The 17,182-nt window shown below is 47.5% G+C and overlaps 1 protein-coding gene across 1 annotated transcript; it reads left to right on the plus strand.

Annotated features, from left to right (window-relative positions):
- Positions 1 to 4,064: 4,064 nt before the first annotated feature.
- Positions 4,065 to 14,472, plus strand: CD300E (CD300e molecule). Its single transcript, XM_014738912.3, has 4 exons — positions 4,065 to 4,208; positions 7,760 to 8,107; positions 10,586 to 10,697; positions 11,565 to 14,472. The coding sequence occupies exons 1-4, from the start codon at positions 4,169 to 4,171 to the stop codon at positions 11,752 to 11,754; spliced, it is 690 nt and encodes a 229-aa protein (XP_014594398.1). The 5' UTR covers positions 4,065 to 4,168; the 3' UTR covers positions 11,755 to 14,472.
- Positions 14,473 to 17,182: the final 2,710 nt, after the last annotated feature.

Consider the following 17,182-nt stretch of genomic DNA (forward strand, 5'->3'; position numbering starts at 1 on the left):
AAGAGCAGGAAGTGAAAGTTCGGGAGAGAGAGGTGCAGGGAGTGAAGGAAGAGAAGCAGGTTGTTGTTGGCGATGGTGGTGGAGGTGGGGGTGTGGGTGGGGGTGGGGTGGAGGGTCAGCAGGAGGGGAGGGCTAGACTTCAGTCATGTTGAGGTGGAGGTGTCAGTGGAGGCAGGGGGGAGGTGTCGCCAGAGCATGGGCACAGCACGGCCAAGGGGGGTGGGGCTCGAGACACTAGGCAGGGAACCCCAGGTGTGGCTGGGGGAGCATGTGAGAGCTGCTGCTTACAGGGCCAGAGAATGTTCTCAGGTGGACGCTGCCTGCTTCCTCTGGGGCCATGTGGGGCTGCACCAGTGGAGCAGCAGGCTGGAACCCAGAAGAGAATGCCAACTTCTCTGGCCACCAAATGAGGTTGATGGGGGCCAGGCAGAAGCATCTGGGTCTCTAACTGGGCCAGGCTAGACTCAGCCCATACCTCTCTCTGGCCTGAGATCACTCTCTAGGTTGTTTGGACCCTGAAAAATCACCGCACCATCAACAGTGGCTCCCCCTGCCTTCAGGATGACCAGCCCGGGAGTATTTTCCTTTCAGGGCTCTGCTTCTAGCTACAGTGAGAATGACGGCTAGGGAGGGGCCCAGCCTTCAGACCAGAGGATGGCAACTCTTTGTCATTGTCAGAGAGTACACATTTCAGGCTTTGTGGGCCCTACAGTCTCTGTCACAAATACTCAACCCTGCCGTGGGAGCAGGAAAGCCACGTAGATGAGATGGAAATGAACGAGTGTAGCTGGGTCCCAAAACAACTTTTTTACTCACACTGAAATTTTAGTTTCCTGCAGTTTTCACGTGCCATGAGATATTTTTGTTTTGACTTTTTCCAGTGATTTATAAATGTAAAAACCGTCCTCAGCTCATGGGCTGCACGAAAACAGGGGGTGGGCTGGAGGTATGGTTTTGGTCTTGCATGCATCTCTTCCAAGGCCCTCCAAGTGTCATCATTTGCCAGCCTGTTTTTGTATTGATTTCTTTACCTGACCCTCCCAGGCCTGGGGAACGCTGACCTCGAATCTCACACCTCTACATAGTGCAACTTAGAGAGACTCTCACTCCTCAGGGCTCCAGAGGCCCAAGATACCTTGACGCCTCCCACAGCCGTCAGTGAGGTTTGCCCTCACTCCACTCCGAGGAAGTGATGCTCCTTCATGGATCCCAGCTTTCAGCAGGGGGCTCTGCTCCAGGTCCCCATCTGGTATGGACCTGAGGCATCAGCTCTTGTCCCCAATGGGCTGTTTAAATGCCAGCCTCTCTCCCCCTAAAGCCGTATCCACTTCTTATGGTCCCCAGTAGCTGTTTTGTATCAGATCCTGATCACGGTCCTGGTTCTCGGTTCCCTTTGCATCTCTGGCACCTGGGGATTTCCTTGCCCGATCTTGACTTCAGTTATGGGTTGCATTTACACAGATTTTCTATGTTTGGGGCTAGGAGGGAGCCTGCATTGCCTCAGTCTACTGTCTTGCCTGGACGTTGTACTTTCTCATTGGATTATAATGAAATGTTACCAATGACAAATAAAAATGGCAAGTAATAGGATATATTGGAATATATGAGGAAGCCATTTGGTGTAAACCTAATTTGGCCTGAGCTTGTCTTTCCAAAAGGGCCTGACCGTGGCCGTTGACCATGCATTGTATATCTGCTTTAGAGATTCCCTATGGCAAGAGCAAAGGCCCTTGAGATAAAGGTGCAACTTCCCTCCCCCTCCCAACGTTGGCATCTCCTTAAGGATTAAGCATCTTTCCTTAGGCTAGAAACTGATTGCTGCACTCACCTGTGACCACCCAGCTCGAGACAATAGACTTGCCTCCTGCTATGCCCACCAAGAGAGCAGACCCACTACCTGCTGTGTCCATCAAGCGCTGTGCTGACAGGGCAATCTTGTGACTATTGTGGGAGGGACATTTCAATCATATGTGAAACACCCTGTTTGGAGGTATATAACCACTCTGTGCACCCCACTTCTTCAGTGCCCTTTCTTCCCAAAGGGCCGTGGTCCTCAGATTTCAGCTCAGAATAAACTCACCCAAATTTTCATTTACAGATTGGTTATGGATTATTTTTGTCAACACCACATTAGACATATTTCTATTTTTTTCAAACATCAGCATTTACCTTGCTCACTCCCATTTCCTTTATTTATGAACAACTCCAGGGATCAGATCAGAAAAAAAGGAAGAAGGAGAAAACAACATAAAAGCAGAGCCGAGGGGCCTGGAGATTTGTTTGTTCCTCTTGGTGGGAGAACGGTAGCCTCTGGCCACAGTCTATGCTGAAGAAATGACACAGGGGGACACAGTGTTGGGCCTACTGTCAGCTCTGCTCATTCTGGGTCCCCCAGGCAAGGGACCTGTGACAAAGGTGGGAGCAAGACTCACGTGCTTTGTTGTTCCATCTAGAGCTCAGCCTGGACACCGTATTTCATCAGATACGGTGGAAGAGGAAAGATACGAAGTTGTGCTCTTGCAGTTTGAAATGGCAGATGATCCAGTAGAGAGTTCTAAAGAGAGTAAAAGTTGGAGGCTATGGATGTCAACCCCTGGGGAAAGGGAAGAAAAAGTGGAAACTGATGGGGATAATCACTGGGATTATCTTTTCACATACCTGTACCTTAGAGAAGAAAATGCTTCTGATGTGTAAGTTGGATTGGAGGGAAGAGACCAGATGAAAAGCGATTTTAATGATCCAGGAATATTCTAAACATATTTACCATTTACTGAGCAGTTACTCTGTTCCAGGCACTGTGCCAAGCGCTTTACTTGTGTCGACAAAAATAATCCATAACCAATCTGTAAATGAAAATTTGGGTGAGTTTACCCTGAGCTGAAATCTGAGGACCATGGCCCGGGGCCTTTCTTCCCAAAGGAAGAAAGGGCACCAAGGAAGTGAGGTATATAGAGTGGTTTTATACCCCCATACAGGATGTTTCACATATGATTGAAATGTCCCTCTCACAATAGTCACAAGATTGCCCTGTCAGCACAGCGCTTGATGGACACAGCAGGTAGTGGGTCTGCTCTCTTGGCGGGTGTAGCAGGAGGCAAGTCTATTGTCTCAAGCTGGGCGGTCACAGGTGAGCGCAGCAATCAGTTCCTAGCCTAAGGAAAGATGCTTAATCCTTAAGGGAATGCCAATGTTGGGAGGGGGATGGAAGTTGCACCTTTATCTCAAGGGTCTTTGCTCTTGCCATAGGGAATCTCTAAAGCAGATATACAATGCATGGTCAACGGCCACGGTCAGGCCCTTTTGGAAAGACAAGCTCAGGCCAAATTAGGTTTACACAAAATGGCTTCCTCATATGCTCCAACATATCCTATTACTTGCCATTTTTATTTGTCACTTGTGTTCACTCATTTGTTTCCTATGAGATAAGAATGAGTACTATGTTCTATTTTATAGACAGGGAAACTGAGGATGAGAGTGATTTTGCAACGTGCCTAAGGGGATGTGGTTAGTAAATGATGGAGGTGGGATTTGAGTTTTGTGAGTCCAGAGTCTATGCTCTTAACCAACACCCTTATCCTGAATTAGGTTAATAGTGTACGAGCAGGTGGAGCTTCCCCACAGGAAGTCAGAAAGTTGGATCTGGAGCCCAGGAGGGATATTATGTTAGAGGATGAGGCATGAGGTCATAGGCATGGAGGAAATGGTAGAGAGAGGTATGGGGAATCCTTTAGGTGGAGGCATTTTACGACCCCAAAGTAGGCAGCCAGAGAGGAGGGGCAGCTGATTGGGTCAAGGAAGGAGTCCCAGACGGGACCAAGAAGAGAAATTCAGGGGACAAAGGATCTTGTTGGTTGGCGGTTTCATATATTGGGATTGACTTTCATGAAGGCTCAGGTTGTGACCCACACGTTATATTGTCATTAAATGGAGGGAAAATCAGCATATTTCCCTGGAGGCTCCTAGCCGTGTCTTTGACGTATCTCTTGCCACTCTTCCCCTTTTTCTAAGTACGGCTTCAAAAGAGGAAGTAGCTAAGAGATTTAAAAGGAAGTGAGAAAAACAGAGAAAGTGTGAACAAGTAGAAGGTGGATGACCTGAGCTCTGCGGTAAGCACCTGGGTTCGAGCCAGGACCCGGATTTGCTGGGGACACCAGCCAAGGACAGGACCATGCGGCTGCTCCCAGCTCTGCTCCTTCTCTGCCTCCCAGGTGAGTGGGGCTGGGGCTTTGGGAACCTGGTATTGCAGGGGGCAGGACAGAAGGTGGAAGGTCTGTCCTGGATTCAAGCCAGAGGCAAAGTGTCCGCAGAAATGGGAAGGACATAGCCTTGTACACATTCAAACATTCATCTGCACATCCTACATCCACTTATTGAGCACCAACTGTGTGCCAGGACTGTTCCAGGTGCTGTAATTAAGAGCAACTTCTGCACTCATGGACTCATAGTTGAGGGAGTCAAGTAGTTACAATAACAGTGTGGAATTTTCTATAGAAGAGATTCATCCACATGGTGATGAGAATGCGCAGCAGGGGCCCCTAACTCTGCTCTTGGAAGGATGCAAGTCCTCACTGAGGCTTCTCTGGAAGTCGGTCTTGAAGGATGAATGAGTTGGCTGAGTGGAAAATGGGAACAGCTTACACAAAAGTGCAGTGATGCAAAAGATCATGGAAAGTTCAGGAATTAGCAATAGTTCTGTTTTGCCAGAGCTGAGTTTAAAAGGGTTGGAAAAGTTTGTTAGAAGGAATTAATGAAGAGTTTAAATGCCAGCCTCAGGAGCCACCTTAAATCCTTCCTGGACCAGGTATGGTGGAGGTAATTAAATAAAATTGTCCCTCAAAGGTTGGACTTTCAGAAGAGAAGCTCTTACAAAAGAAATTCAAAATGCACAAGAGCACATTTTTCTCTAGGGAGTAAGTTTAGGATAAATTAGAGGGTATTCTTCATGTTTGTAGAATAATTTTTGTATTGGGTTCCCTCACAAGACATAGAACCACCCAACATAATGACAGACTCTTCCAGAAAAGTGGATGAAAGAGGCAGAGATTTAAAGGAAAAAGACCAGTTGGCTGACACTGACCAAAACGCAGTTTTCTTATCAGTAAAATGAGAGTGAACTGGATGGTCTGCAAGTTCTCCTAAGGGCCTCATAACCACAAGCTTAGACTCAGACAGACATTGAAAAGAGACGCATCTCGTTACACACAGGAGGTGCTCAAAATGTCTTAAATGATGATGATGATGATAATGGGCATTTTGCAAATCACCATCATCAAGGAAATGGGCAGTGGTGGCTGGAACCAGCTTGCCCGTGTTTTCCCGACTCTACGTTCAGTGAGAGCATGTTGTGAGCCTGAAATCAGCCACGTGAGAGTACTGACACCATGGAAACTGTCAGATACTACAAATCATGACTTCTGCTTCACTTTCCCCCAGAGAATTGGTTTACTTACATATCACTGCTTGTTTCAATCTGCTTGCTTAAATCTGATAAAATTACCTAAATTCCATAGCCGGGGTGCAGTTAAACCGAGGGTGGAAGTTTCTTCTCACTCTTTCATGTGGAACTGGCTGACCACTCCAGCCTCAGAGGTTCACCTTTCCATCCAGGGTACCTTTGCGGCTGGGCTTCCCCCTGGGTTCTGATTCAAAATTAGAAGTTACTTGTAAAGACTTAAATTTCAGTTCTTTTTCATCCTTGCCCCCGGCTCAACTCTCTCCCATCTTTCCCAGGATTCTCCTCCACCCACTGCACCCATTCAGGGTGGTAGACGCTGTTTGGAAAAACGTGACCATTTTACATTTATGGAGGTTACCCAAGAGGGTTGTATTGCTAGCCTGAGAATGGGGAATGAGAAAGGGATGAGAATAAAGAGGGATGGTAAGGACAATTCCAGAGATGAAAGAAGTGAATTCTGATATAAAATAAGCAAAAATAGAGCTCCTGTTTATTATGCATTTCACAATCTACAAACACTTTCAAATCCATGACGCAATTTAACCCTCTGAGCGCCTTTGTGACCTAGGCAGCACAGACAGCATTATCCTCATTTTACAGACAAGATGCTGAACAGACTAGCCCATGACATATCAACCAAGAGAAAGAACTGCAAATGCTGTCCAGATCCGCCTCCTCCCCCAGTTCTTTCCACCGGCCTCTGGGCTGTCTAGAATAAAGCTGAGCTGGTAATATTCACAGAACTATTCAGGTGCTTTCGGCTGATCACTCTGCTACATTATCTGGTATTTCCATTCTGAACTGATTGCTCTCCTCCATTCACTAGCTCCCAAGAACTTCAAGCAACCAGCAAGCACTTTTATTTTTTTAAAAATGCACACACGTATTTATATAATCCCACAAATCATTTCCAGAAAAATGCCAGATTTTGTTAAGACCTGCTAACCTTGCATTCAGGCAACATTCCAGCAGGACACAGAGTCCTCTTGGAATTAGTAGAAGCTTCTTGTTTCTCAGCTGCAAGTGCCCAGGACTGGATTGGTCATGGCTCATGACCCTTTCTCATCATTTGTCCATGCAAGGCCTCTGTTATTTTAATTATATGTAATTTAACAAACACCTGTGAACTCACTGGCCAACCCAAGAGCTGGAATGCTACCAATAGCTTAGATCTCCCTGCTCCTTTACAATCCGATCTTGCTTCCTCTTTCCAACGCCAGTAACTTGGGGTCATTTGTCAACACTTTGCATAAATATTTGCTGTTGTCACATTTGTGCGTTGAATGGAAAATCAGGCCATGGAACCGTAAGCCACATTCTAAATCCGAGGGTCTTCCACCATTTCTGCTCATTCCCAGGGCTTATGCTTCCACAGCCATTGCAAGCTCAGCCCTTTCACTGTTTTCACATACACACACGCATGTGTTTTCACAGACACATACACGTTCAAGTTCAAGCCAAATATTTAATAACTTTTTGAAGATTTATCAAGATTTGAGGGGCTCTGCTGAGGCCCATCACACAATACACGGACTTCCCCCAACTGCAGCCTTTCTCCCTCCCTGTCTCTCCTTCTGTGTCAACTTCTTGCCTTTGCCTTCCAATCCTAACCCCCAGGTCCTGCCAGCTCCAAAACCATCCCACTCAGCCATAGAGAGCGTGATCTCACGTAACCCCTTTTTCCTCTGAACACATGGCGTCACTTGGCACCCAGGCCCTGAGGACTATGATGGGAGAGGGGTCAGCTCATGCCCCAAACTTGTGTCAAGGAGCCTATCTGGGGTTCCTTTGGGGATCAGCCTTTCTTCCCAGGAATATGTTGACCCTCCCTAGGGAGCAATTAGATGAGGGACAGAGATTTATTTTTCCTCCCTTGAGAACACTGGAGAGCAGAGTAAACAAGAAGTTGTCCTCTTAAAAAATAAGTTTGAGTTGCAGAAAACCCGGAATGCACAGGCTTCACTCCAAAGGGAAGTGTGTTCATCCATGACCCAATCATGTGACTGGCAGAGGCTGCAGGGCTAAGGACAGGGCAGGACAGCCAGCTCTCTGCTCCCACTTCCAAGGGGTGGAGTTCCCATGGTGTTATTCAGTGTTTTTTGGCTCACAGGCCACAGGTCTCTACTCGTCCTGCTGACTGCAGTCTCCAGACCCTCTGGCTTGGGTCCTAAGCTCAGATGGACCCCATCCCCAAGCCCAGTACCATCCATGCCTCCCTGGAGACTTTCTCCTTGGGCTTGAGGCAGACGGCTGCTGATGGGGTCCATCAGGATAGACTCCTGAGATATGACTTGTGTTTTCCAGGCTGTTTGTCCCTGACAGGCCCCAGCTATGTGATGGGCACCACGGGGGGCTCTCTGAGCGTGCAGTGTCACTACGAGGAGATGTACAAGGGATATAACAAATACTGGTGCCGAGGACAGTATGACACAGCATGTAACATAATTGTGGAAACCAAAGGAGAAGAGAGAGAAGAGAGGAATGGCCGTGTGTCCATCAGAGACTGTGCTGATAAGCTCACCTTCACAGTGACCATGGAGAACCTCAACGCAGATGATGCTGGAACTTACTGGTGTAGGATTCAGACGGTATGGATCCTGGACGCGTGGTCATATGACCCTTCAGTCCAGGTTAAGGTGTTTGTTTTCCCAGGTAAGAGCTCCCTTCGCCCCAGCAGCAGAGCTTATGGGATATGACTGGATCTGGGGACGAGGATGAGTGCTATACTGAAGAGTGTCTCTGGGTCTTGTCTTGTCCTCAGAGTCAGTGGTGTTGGGAAGAGCCTATGATGTGGGCAGAGAGAGTGGTGGCTGATCCTTCAGCCTAGGGATGGGTTGAGGGGCAGAGCTCAAGGCATTCTCTCATAGAGCGTGGGCCTCCCCCCATCGCCTGGGAGGCCCCTCCATGCTGAGCCAAGGCTATTTCCACCATGCCTTTCAGAAATCTTTACCAAAGGAAATAAACTCTTCATACATACATCTTCAGCTCGCTCATGGAAAACTCCCTCTACCATGTTGTCCTGAAGTCGACCTCACTCATCTTGTTTCAAGAGGTAGGCTTCTTGAGTGGAAGCTGCTCTTTCTCCTGCTCCCCATATGCTATAGCGCGGTGAAGCCATGTCCACATTCTCCAGCTCCCCATCACAGCTTCCGACTTTTTACTTCCCCATCTACTTTTTAAAACATTTGTGTCACATGGCCACATCCACCCTCTGCCCCTCCTCTCCACTGGCTTCTCGGTTACTCCTCAACGTTCAGTGGGATACGGCTTCTCCACCTCAACCCCTGTCACCATCTTGGGAGGTTTGAATGAATAACTTGTCAAACGTCCTTGTCTCAGGTTCCATGACCTTCTTACCTTTAGTGGCCTGCATTTCCACTCTCTTTCAGAATTCCACTCCATGGCAACATCGCAAATCTTACTGTCACTCTCAACTGTTCCATATGTCCAAAGCCCCACACTCAAACATTCTACTTTCTGTGTGTCAGCTCTCCCATACCCTCAGTCCCACCATTCCTGTTCTCAGCCTCACCAATACCTTCAGTCCTATGATCCTTCTCTCTACTCTCCCCCAATTTATTGCTTACCCTGCCCCTTCCTTGACTTCACTTCCTTCCTAAGCCAGTGCCAACTCTCATGATAAACTATATTTTCATCTCTTACCAGTACCCTCAGCTCCCATTCACCATTTCACTCTCCACCTTTCCAAACCCTCATGCCTGGATCCATCCTAAAATTAGGGTGACCAACCACTGAGTTTGCCCTGGACTGAGAGATTTCTTGAGACATGGGGCTTTCAATACTAAAACTGAAAAGTCTCAGGAAAACGAGGGCAAGCTTGTCACCCTTCCTAGCATCTATTGGCTCCAATACTGCTGGACAAAAGTCACAGGTGGCACCTGTGGGTGTCAATAGAAGTTCATGGTTTCTAATATCACCCTCCCATTCTGCTACCTTAAGAGCACACAGGATAGCAGACTTGAACTTTTTCAATTTCTTGCCTTCTCCACATACAAACTTCCATGCAGCCTAACTCATTCTTCCCTCTTTCCCTTTTAGTTGAGGATAAAGCTTCCCTTCTCCTGTTCAAGAGAAATCATCCTGAGGCTGGCTTCTCACCCTGTGGCTCTTTGGCTCCCACCCCTTGAGCCAAGTTCCCTCTTTGCTCATCCAATCCTTCCTCCATCAATTATCCACACTCTCTCTTGTCCTTAGCCTCTTCCTCATCACTGCTTTTCACCTCAGCTATAAACATGCTCGTGTCTCTTATGTCCTAAGAATGTCTGCGTTCTCCTCTAGGTGCCACCATTTCTCATTTCTCTCCTTCCTGCTTGCCTGAAAGGTAGGTGAGGTACACTTCCTCTTCTGTGGTCCTACTGTACCTGGTGGAGTTCTGCTCCAGTGCCCACCACTTTCTATTGAAGTGAATCAACATGTTTAGGTGTATCTGCCCCTCCATAAGGGCCGGGATGGTGCCACATCCATCAACTAACCCCCAACAGCAAGACATCGAAGGCTGTTGTTGGGTGAAACTTAGCCTGTGTTGGGTGCTCTGTGAAGGGCTGAGCCTCTGGGGCTATTGCTTTTTTTAGGAGAGCATGAGGTTGGGGTGGAACAGGGGTGGGGATACAGGTTATGTCAACAGTCTGGACCCTGAGGTCTTTGGGACGTGCTGAGTGACAACCCATTCCCTCTCCAGTGGTGAGTGAAAGTGGCCTTAAATAGCCTCTGTCTGAAGGGTGCTCTGGGTCCCCTTCCACCATCTCTATGAAGCTTCTGGGCCACAGGCAGAGCCATCTTTAGACCCCTCCCTGCTCCTCCTCCCTCCAGGGCTTCTCATCAGGGTGGGATAGCCTCTGAAAGACCCCTGCTCTCACCGCAGGGAGAGTCTGACTCGGGATGGAAGGAACACCTGGTACTTATTAGAGGTGACTCTTATGACCAGTTCTGGAAAAGTCTCATTTTGTCTCTGAGGGGCTTGCTCCATCCAGCAGGTGGCCTGGGTCTAGCTTCCGAGTATCTTTTGAGTCCCCTCTGTGAGGAGATGATTGTGTGTCACATGAGATCCAAACAGGTGCTCAGTGCCTGGCCGGGGAGAGAGCAGCTCCTCATGTATGATTTTATCTCCAGCGTCAAGTACAACCACAGGGAGGACCACACGTCCAGCTGCACCTGCCACTCTTCCAGTGGTGAACACCAGGCAGAACGTCAGCACCGGGGAGGTGCTGACCCACAGCTCAGGGTGAGGACCCATGGCCTGGGGACCATGGAGGAGGAGGGTTCGGCAGCCTTATGGGACCTTGGAGTTGGGGCTGGCAACATCATGACCTTTTTACCTCACTGTCTGCTGTGCTTTCCTCCAAATCCGGTCCTGATCTTCACCTTCTCTGGGGCAGCATGGGGTTTCTGAATGGAAAATATCACTTGTTCTGTGAACACTCTCGTGGGGCAGCTGCACGGACACAGGTGGAGCCTGGTTTCAGAAGGATGTGCAGCCCCTCCTCCCATTCCCAGACCTCCCCCCTCCTTCCCTACCTGGTTCTGCATTGGGGTCCTGGTTCGGTGGTCCCTAACCTGGGCTCACTTCCAAAAGTCTTTGCTCTACCAGAGATCCTGCTCCTAGGGGCTGCTCAGGGGTCTGTGGGGAGATGGGCCGGCTCCAGGCTGAAGTTTGGATCCATTCTCCTCCTCCCAAAGATACCCAGAAAGGGCTGTGATGCTGCAGCCAGACCCTGAAGGGAAGGGGATGAAAGACATGGCTTTAAAGTGTGGGTGAGGATTGGGGTTTCAAGAAGTCAGTTTGCAAAGGAGAAACTGTAAAGGGAAAGGGACAGAGAGAGTGAGCTCGGGAGCACACTTCTGGAAGGGAGTGCTCCTGGGTCCCTCTTCCCTCTTCGCTCCATCGTGTCTCCTTTACGGGAGTCCCAAGGGCAGTTCTTGATCACGGGAGGGGAGGTGACAGGGGCCCCATAGGGGCTGCTCTAGCGTGTGTCCCTTCTGGGTTTGATCCTGAGTTATTTGGACCCTGGAGTCAGGGCACAGGGAGAGGTGGGGAGAGAAGAGTCCCCCTGAGGAGGCAGCTCATTGCCTGTCACCGTGTCCTCTACAGGTCCCCACTCAGCAACATCCACTTCCTGCTCCTGGTCTTCCTGAAGCTGCCCCTGTTCCTGAGCATGCTTGCTGCTGTCCTCTGGGTGAACAGACCTCAGAGGGGCCCCGGAGGGAGACAGAGTCAGCCTGCCCAGGGGAATCTACCAGGCAGTGCGCCATCCTTAGGAACACTGTGTCCAGCAATATAGCCCTTCAGACTGGACTAGGGAGACCTTTGGACTCTGGACTCCAGGGCAGGGGAACAGCAGTGCCTGGATTCTGGGGGGGACTCAGGTCTTCTAGGGTATTGTTCGTGTGACTTCAGGGAGAGTTCTGGATCTCGGAGGACACTCTATGAGTCCTCAGGTGCAGGAGGAATGAGTCTCCCAGGCTCCTGCCTGGGGCCCTCCTTTCTTCTCCCCAGATCCCCTTGCTCTCTGCCCACCTCCCAAAGGCAAGAATTCTCTAGAAATTGCATGCTCAGAAGCCTGTCCCTTTACTCTTCTCCTTGGCACAAAAGCTTCTCAGCTTAGTGTCCTCCAGGGCAGTAACCAGCTCCTTCCTGCAGGCAGGAGGCTCCCTGAGGACATGCCTCTCACAGCTTTAGTTCCTGGGCTCACAGGACGCTATCCCCTCCTCTGGGACAATCCCAGGGGGGTGTGGTCCTGGCGGAGCATGCTCACACAAGTGCCCGCTGTCCTTTGTGCTCAGGGTTCTCTGCTAATGCCAATGCCTCTTGGGTCTCACTGACCTTCAATCCCCCTTGTGCTTCTGTGACCAGGGAGTGTGTGGCTGGGCTCAGAGCGTCTCTGCCTGGGACACCCATGGCAGAGTAGCTTCAAGTTAAAGTTCTGGGTCCAGTTGGAACAGTAGTAGGAGCAGGAGGCAGTGAGTGCCCCTAATATCACTCTTGGAATTCTCCAACCTGAGGGTCTCCTGTGCACAGCTCTGATGGAGAGTACAGATTTACCTACTTTAGGAGAAGTCCGGCTGAGGCCACCTGTTGACAGTTAACACTTTCCATGGGAGATACAGGCATAGTTTTCCAAAGACAGGGTGCAGGAAGCAGAGGTGAGGAGATACTTCACCACACTGGGATGGCACGATGCCACAGCCACCACTTGGCATCTCTAGCCCAAGAAAGGGCTCAGTTGGTTCTTGAACACTTGTCAATTGCTTCCTGCCTGAAGTTTGCAGGTGGAGTTGCACAGTCTGTCACAAGCAGAGTCACCAACTCCGCTCAACTCCCTGTGTCTAGACCAGCCCTCTCCTCTCCACCAAGCTCAAGCCTGCCCTGAGCTAGTGATGCCAGTTTCCAGAAAACACTGAGAGCTCCTCTGAGTGCTGAGTTCTCAGGTGCCACACTCGGAACCTGAGCCCTGATGTGGCTACCACAAGGGCAGAGTCATTTATGGTTCCTCAAGGAGAGCTGAGGCTGACCTGGGACTCAGCTGAAGGAGAAATTCAACTTAATGAGGCACATATTAATCATATCAATAAAACATACACAGGGAAATATAGGAAACATAGCGATGGGTAAGAGAGAAGCTTGTGATACACCTTATAAAAAAGACAAGCTCACAAATCAGCATAGTATAGACAGGACTGGTAAGCGCCACAGGAGAGCCATAGGCAAGATGTTTCATGAGGGAAAACTTGTCAGATTGAGAAAGAAGATGACATTTGAGAATGATGTTAAAGGAGGTGTAGGATTTCAGCGGAGTGTGGGTGAGGGGGAGCAGGGAGTATGGAGACATATTCAGAGGAACAGCATAAGTGAAAGCAGAGAGGGAGGAAATAATCGCAGTTGTCTCTCATAGAGGGTCTATCGGCAAATGGAATGTGGTATTCACATAAGTTTCTCATGGTGGAGGTGTGTCTAAGATTCCAATGAAGTGATTTTTTTGTGTGTGTGGCAGTGCAGACGGAGCTAATCTAGGAGAACTAACGTGGGGGCAGGTTGTGGAGGCTTGAGACCCAACTCTTACTTACACATTGATTGTAGACCCTTGGATGGATTTGAGCAGGTCAAAATGGGGATCAGATGTGTGTTTTAGGAAGGCTTATCTAGCAGATGTATAGGGTAGTCTGAAAGGAAAATTCTGGGAGTCTGGAGGTCTCAAGCCTGGAAGACCTGAAAAGTGGAGGAACACTGACGCAAATGGGAAAGTCAGGGGCAGACTTGGGTGATGCAGAGCTTGGTTTCCTCTGTGTGACTGGGATAACCAGGCAGAAAGTTCTAGCAGGAAGCTGGAGATGTATGTTAGCAGAGTATTGATGCCAGAGAGATGTATGGAGAAGTTAATTGGAGTCCAGGGAGAATGAAATCTTCAAGGGAAGATTTCAGAACCAAGAACAGAGTCTCTGGCGCACCTATAGTTAGGGAGAAAGGGTAGAGAGAAGAGACAATGAACAAGGTACTGGAGAAGGAACAAACAGGTGGAAAGTGAGAAGCCAAGGGCTGTGAAAGGGAGAGAGCAGAGCCAGAAAGGTAGAGGTGGGTCAGGAATGAGAAGAGGCCATTGAAATTATCACTCACAAGATCACTGGTTAAGTACAGGTGAGCAGGTCAACAGAGCTGCGGGAGCAGAAACCAGATAGGAAAAGTTAAGAAAGAGTAACTAGATAGTGAGGATGGGTGAGAGCAGATGCAGGAGAAAGAGACAGCAGATTCCCCTTCCTTCCTTCCATTTTTCCTTTCTTTACTCATTCATTCAACAAACTTTTATTGTGTGTCTATGGTGCATTGTTCTGGGCATGAAGATAATGTTTTAAACAACGCAGATTCCCCACTCCAAAAAAAGGGAAGGTTGAGAAACAGACTCACAATTTCAATGTTTATTTTCCACCTGTATATCTTCCTTTGTGAAATGCTTGTTCACGGCTTTTGCCTAATTTTCTAATTGAAAAAAGTTTTTTATACTGTCGAAATTTGGGAGTTCTTTATATATTCTAGATGCTATTTCTTTGTTGGATACGTGGTTTGCATAGTTTCTCAGACTATGGCTTGCCTTTTCATCCTCCTCACAGGGTCTTTCATAATGCAAACACATTTTAATTTTGATGAAGTACAATTTGTTAATTTTTTTGTTTTGAGGGTTGTGCTTTTGGCATCATGTTTGAGAACTTTTCACATAGCCCTAGATCCCTAGTATTTATTCCTATGTTTTCTTCTAAAGTTTTTACCATTTTTATATTTTACATTTAAATTTGTGGACCACAATCCATTTTGAATTATTTTTTTTGTATGCTAAGAATTAGTGTTTTTTTTCCACCTGTGGATGTACAATTGTCTCAGCACCAATTGCTAAAAAGACTATCCTTTGTCTATTTAATTGCTTTTGGTCCTTTGTCAAAAATCAGTTGGGCGTATCTGTGTTGGAAGATGTATAGACAGGTTAATTGGAGCCCAGGGAGAGGCGAAATCTTTAAGGGAAGAGTTCAGAACCAAGGACAGTGGCTTTGAAGCCCTTACAGTTAGGAACCGAGGGTTTTGGGTTCTCTGTTTTCTTCCATCAATCTGTGTGTCTACTCCTCCTCTAATATCACACTGTCTTGATTACCATAGCTATATAAGTAAGTCTAACATTAGGCAGAGTAAATCTTCCCTCTTCATTCTTTTTCAAAGTTGTTTTAGGTATTCTAGTTCTTTTGCCTTTGTACATAAATTTTATTTTATTATTTTATTTCGTGTGTGTGTGTGTGTGAGGAAGATTGTCACTGAGCTAACATCTGAGCTGATCTTCCTTTATTTTATGTGGGATGCCACCACAGTGTGGCTTGACGAGCAGTGCAAGGTCTGCACCCAGGATCCAAACCTGAGAACCCAGGGCCACTGAAGCAGAGTGCATGATCCCAACCACTACACCATTGGGCCGGTCCTCCACATAAATTTTAGAGTAAGCTTGTCTTTGCCTACAGGAAATCTTGGGGGAATTTTGATAGGAATGTTCAACTTACAGATCAATATGGGAAAATGGACATCTTTACTATGCTGAGTCTTCCCATCCACAAACGTGGTACATCTTTCAATTTATTTAAGTATTCTTTGACGTCTATCACCAACGTTTTGTGGTTTTTAGCGTAGACATGCCGCACATGTTCTTTCCTGCAGCACGTGTTCACACGTGCTGACGTGTTCTCTGTGTGTTTTGATCTTGTATCCTGTGAACTTGTAGAATTCATTTATTAGTTCTAGCAGCTTTTTGGTAGGTTCCTTGGGATTTTCTGCATAGACAATCCTGTCATCTGCCAAGAGGGACAGTTTTATTTCTCCCTTTCTAATCTGAGTCCTTTACTGGTGCCAGAGGCCCTATGGAGGCCCCCAGAAGGTTTTAAGCAGTCTGACCGTCATGTGGAGCATGTGGCATCATGGGCCCACTGTCTTTAGGCATTCCTACTTTTAAAAGAGAAGCCAGAAGTAAAATTCCTCATGTTTACGTATAGGCAACAAGCTCCACTAAAAAATATTGTAAGCAAAACCCAAAACATGTCCATAAGTCCATGCAAATCACGGATTCAGTCTACGACCTCTGAGTAAAGCAGAGCACCTCTGAGAAATTGCAGAGCAGGGCTGTGTCTGCCTAGTATTTATGCCTGGGGCCATCTGGTGCCCTCAGCAGGCTTGGGAATTGACCTTCTCGAGGACACAGATGGACCTGCGGGGATGATGTGTGGGCTGGCCCCAGGCTGGCTCAGGGGCACATCCAACTCTGCTAACTGGCCTTGTGACAGGAGACCAGGGGCCTCAGCCCTTCAGATCTCTCTCCTTACACGTGATATGAAGATTAAGACTTGCATGTGGTAGTTTTAAAACATGGCTGCAAATTCCTTGACACTCCTCCTGTAAGATTTAGGGATTATATCCCCCACCTTGAGTCTTGGGGGTGCTGTGATGGCTTCAACCAGTAGACCAGAGAAGTGTTTCTCAACACCCATCCCATAAGATCTTAATAACAAAGCTGTACTGTATATATGTTTATGTTATACACACATACATATATATGTGTGTGTGTGTGCATATATGTTTATTTACCTGTTTTGTATATAAAAACACAGGTATTTACTTATATGTGTTTTTTATATAAAAAGAGTAAAATTTTTTCACTCTCCAAGAACCAATATTCGCCCCTGTTGGAATGTATGGTGAAAGTGACCCTGTATGACTTCCAAGGCCAGGCCAGAGGAACTCTGCAGCTCCTTCCTTGGTGTCTTGACCCCTCAATGAGTCCCCTCTCCTTGGCGGCCACAGGGACACGTAGATATTTACATGGTCTCAAAGCACCTCCCTACAAAACACTTATTAATTACAGAGGAGCAAATAGCAACTTCAATGACTTTTGGCAAATCTATAATCATATATCCACCACCTCTATTGAGATCTTGATTGAGATGCCAATAACCCAACTGTTTACACCTAAAAAAAACTCTTTTAACTGTGTGTATAGCATATGAAGACTTTGTAATTTAGTTATTTTTTTTAAATATAGAAAATAAACTTTAAAAGAAGTCCCCATGTTTTTCACTCCGAACCATCAATTAAAGTTTGAGTCCACATATGGGGAGTCCTAGCCATGACCTCTCTGAGGGGATAAAAAGATATCTTCCAGGCGGCTCCCCTCTATTTTCTGCCAATTC

This window comes from Equus caballus, chromosome 11, assembly GCF_041296265.1.
Source record: "Equus caballus isolate H_3958 breed thoroughbred chromosome 11, TB-T2T, whole genome shotgun sequence".
Lineage (NCBI taxonomy): Eukaryota > Metazoa > Chordata > Mammalia > Perissodactyla > Equidae > Equus > Equus caballus.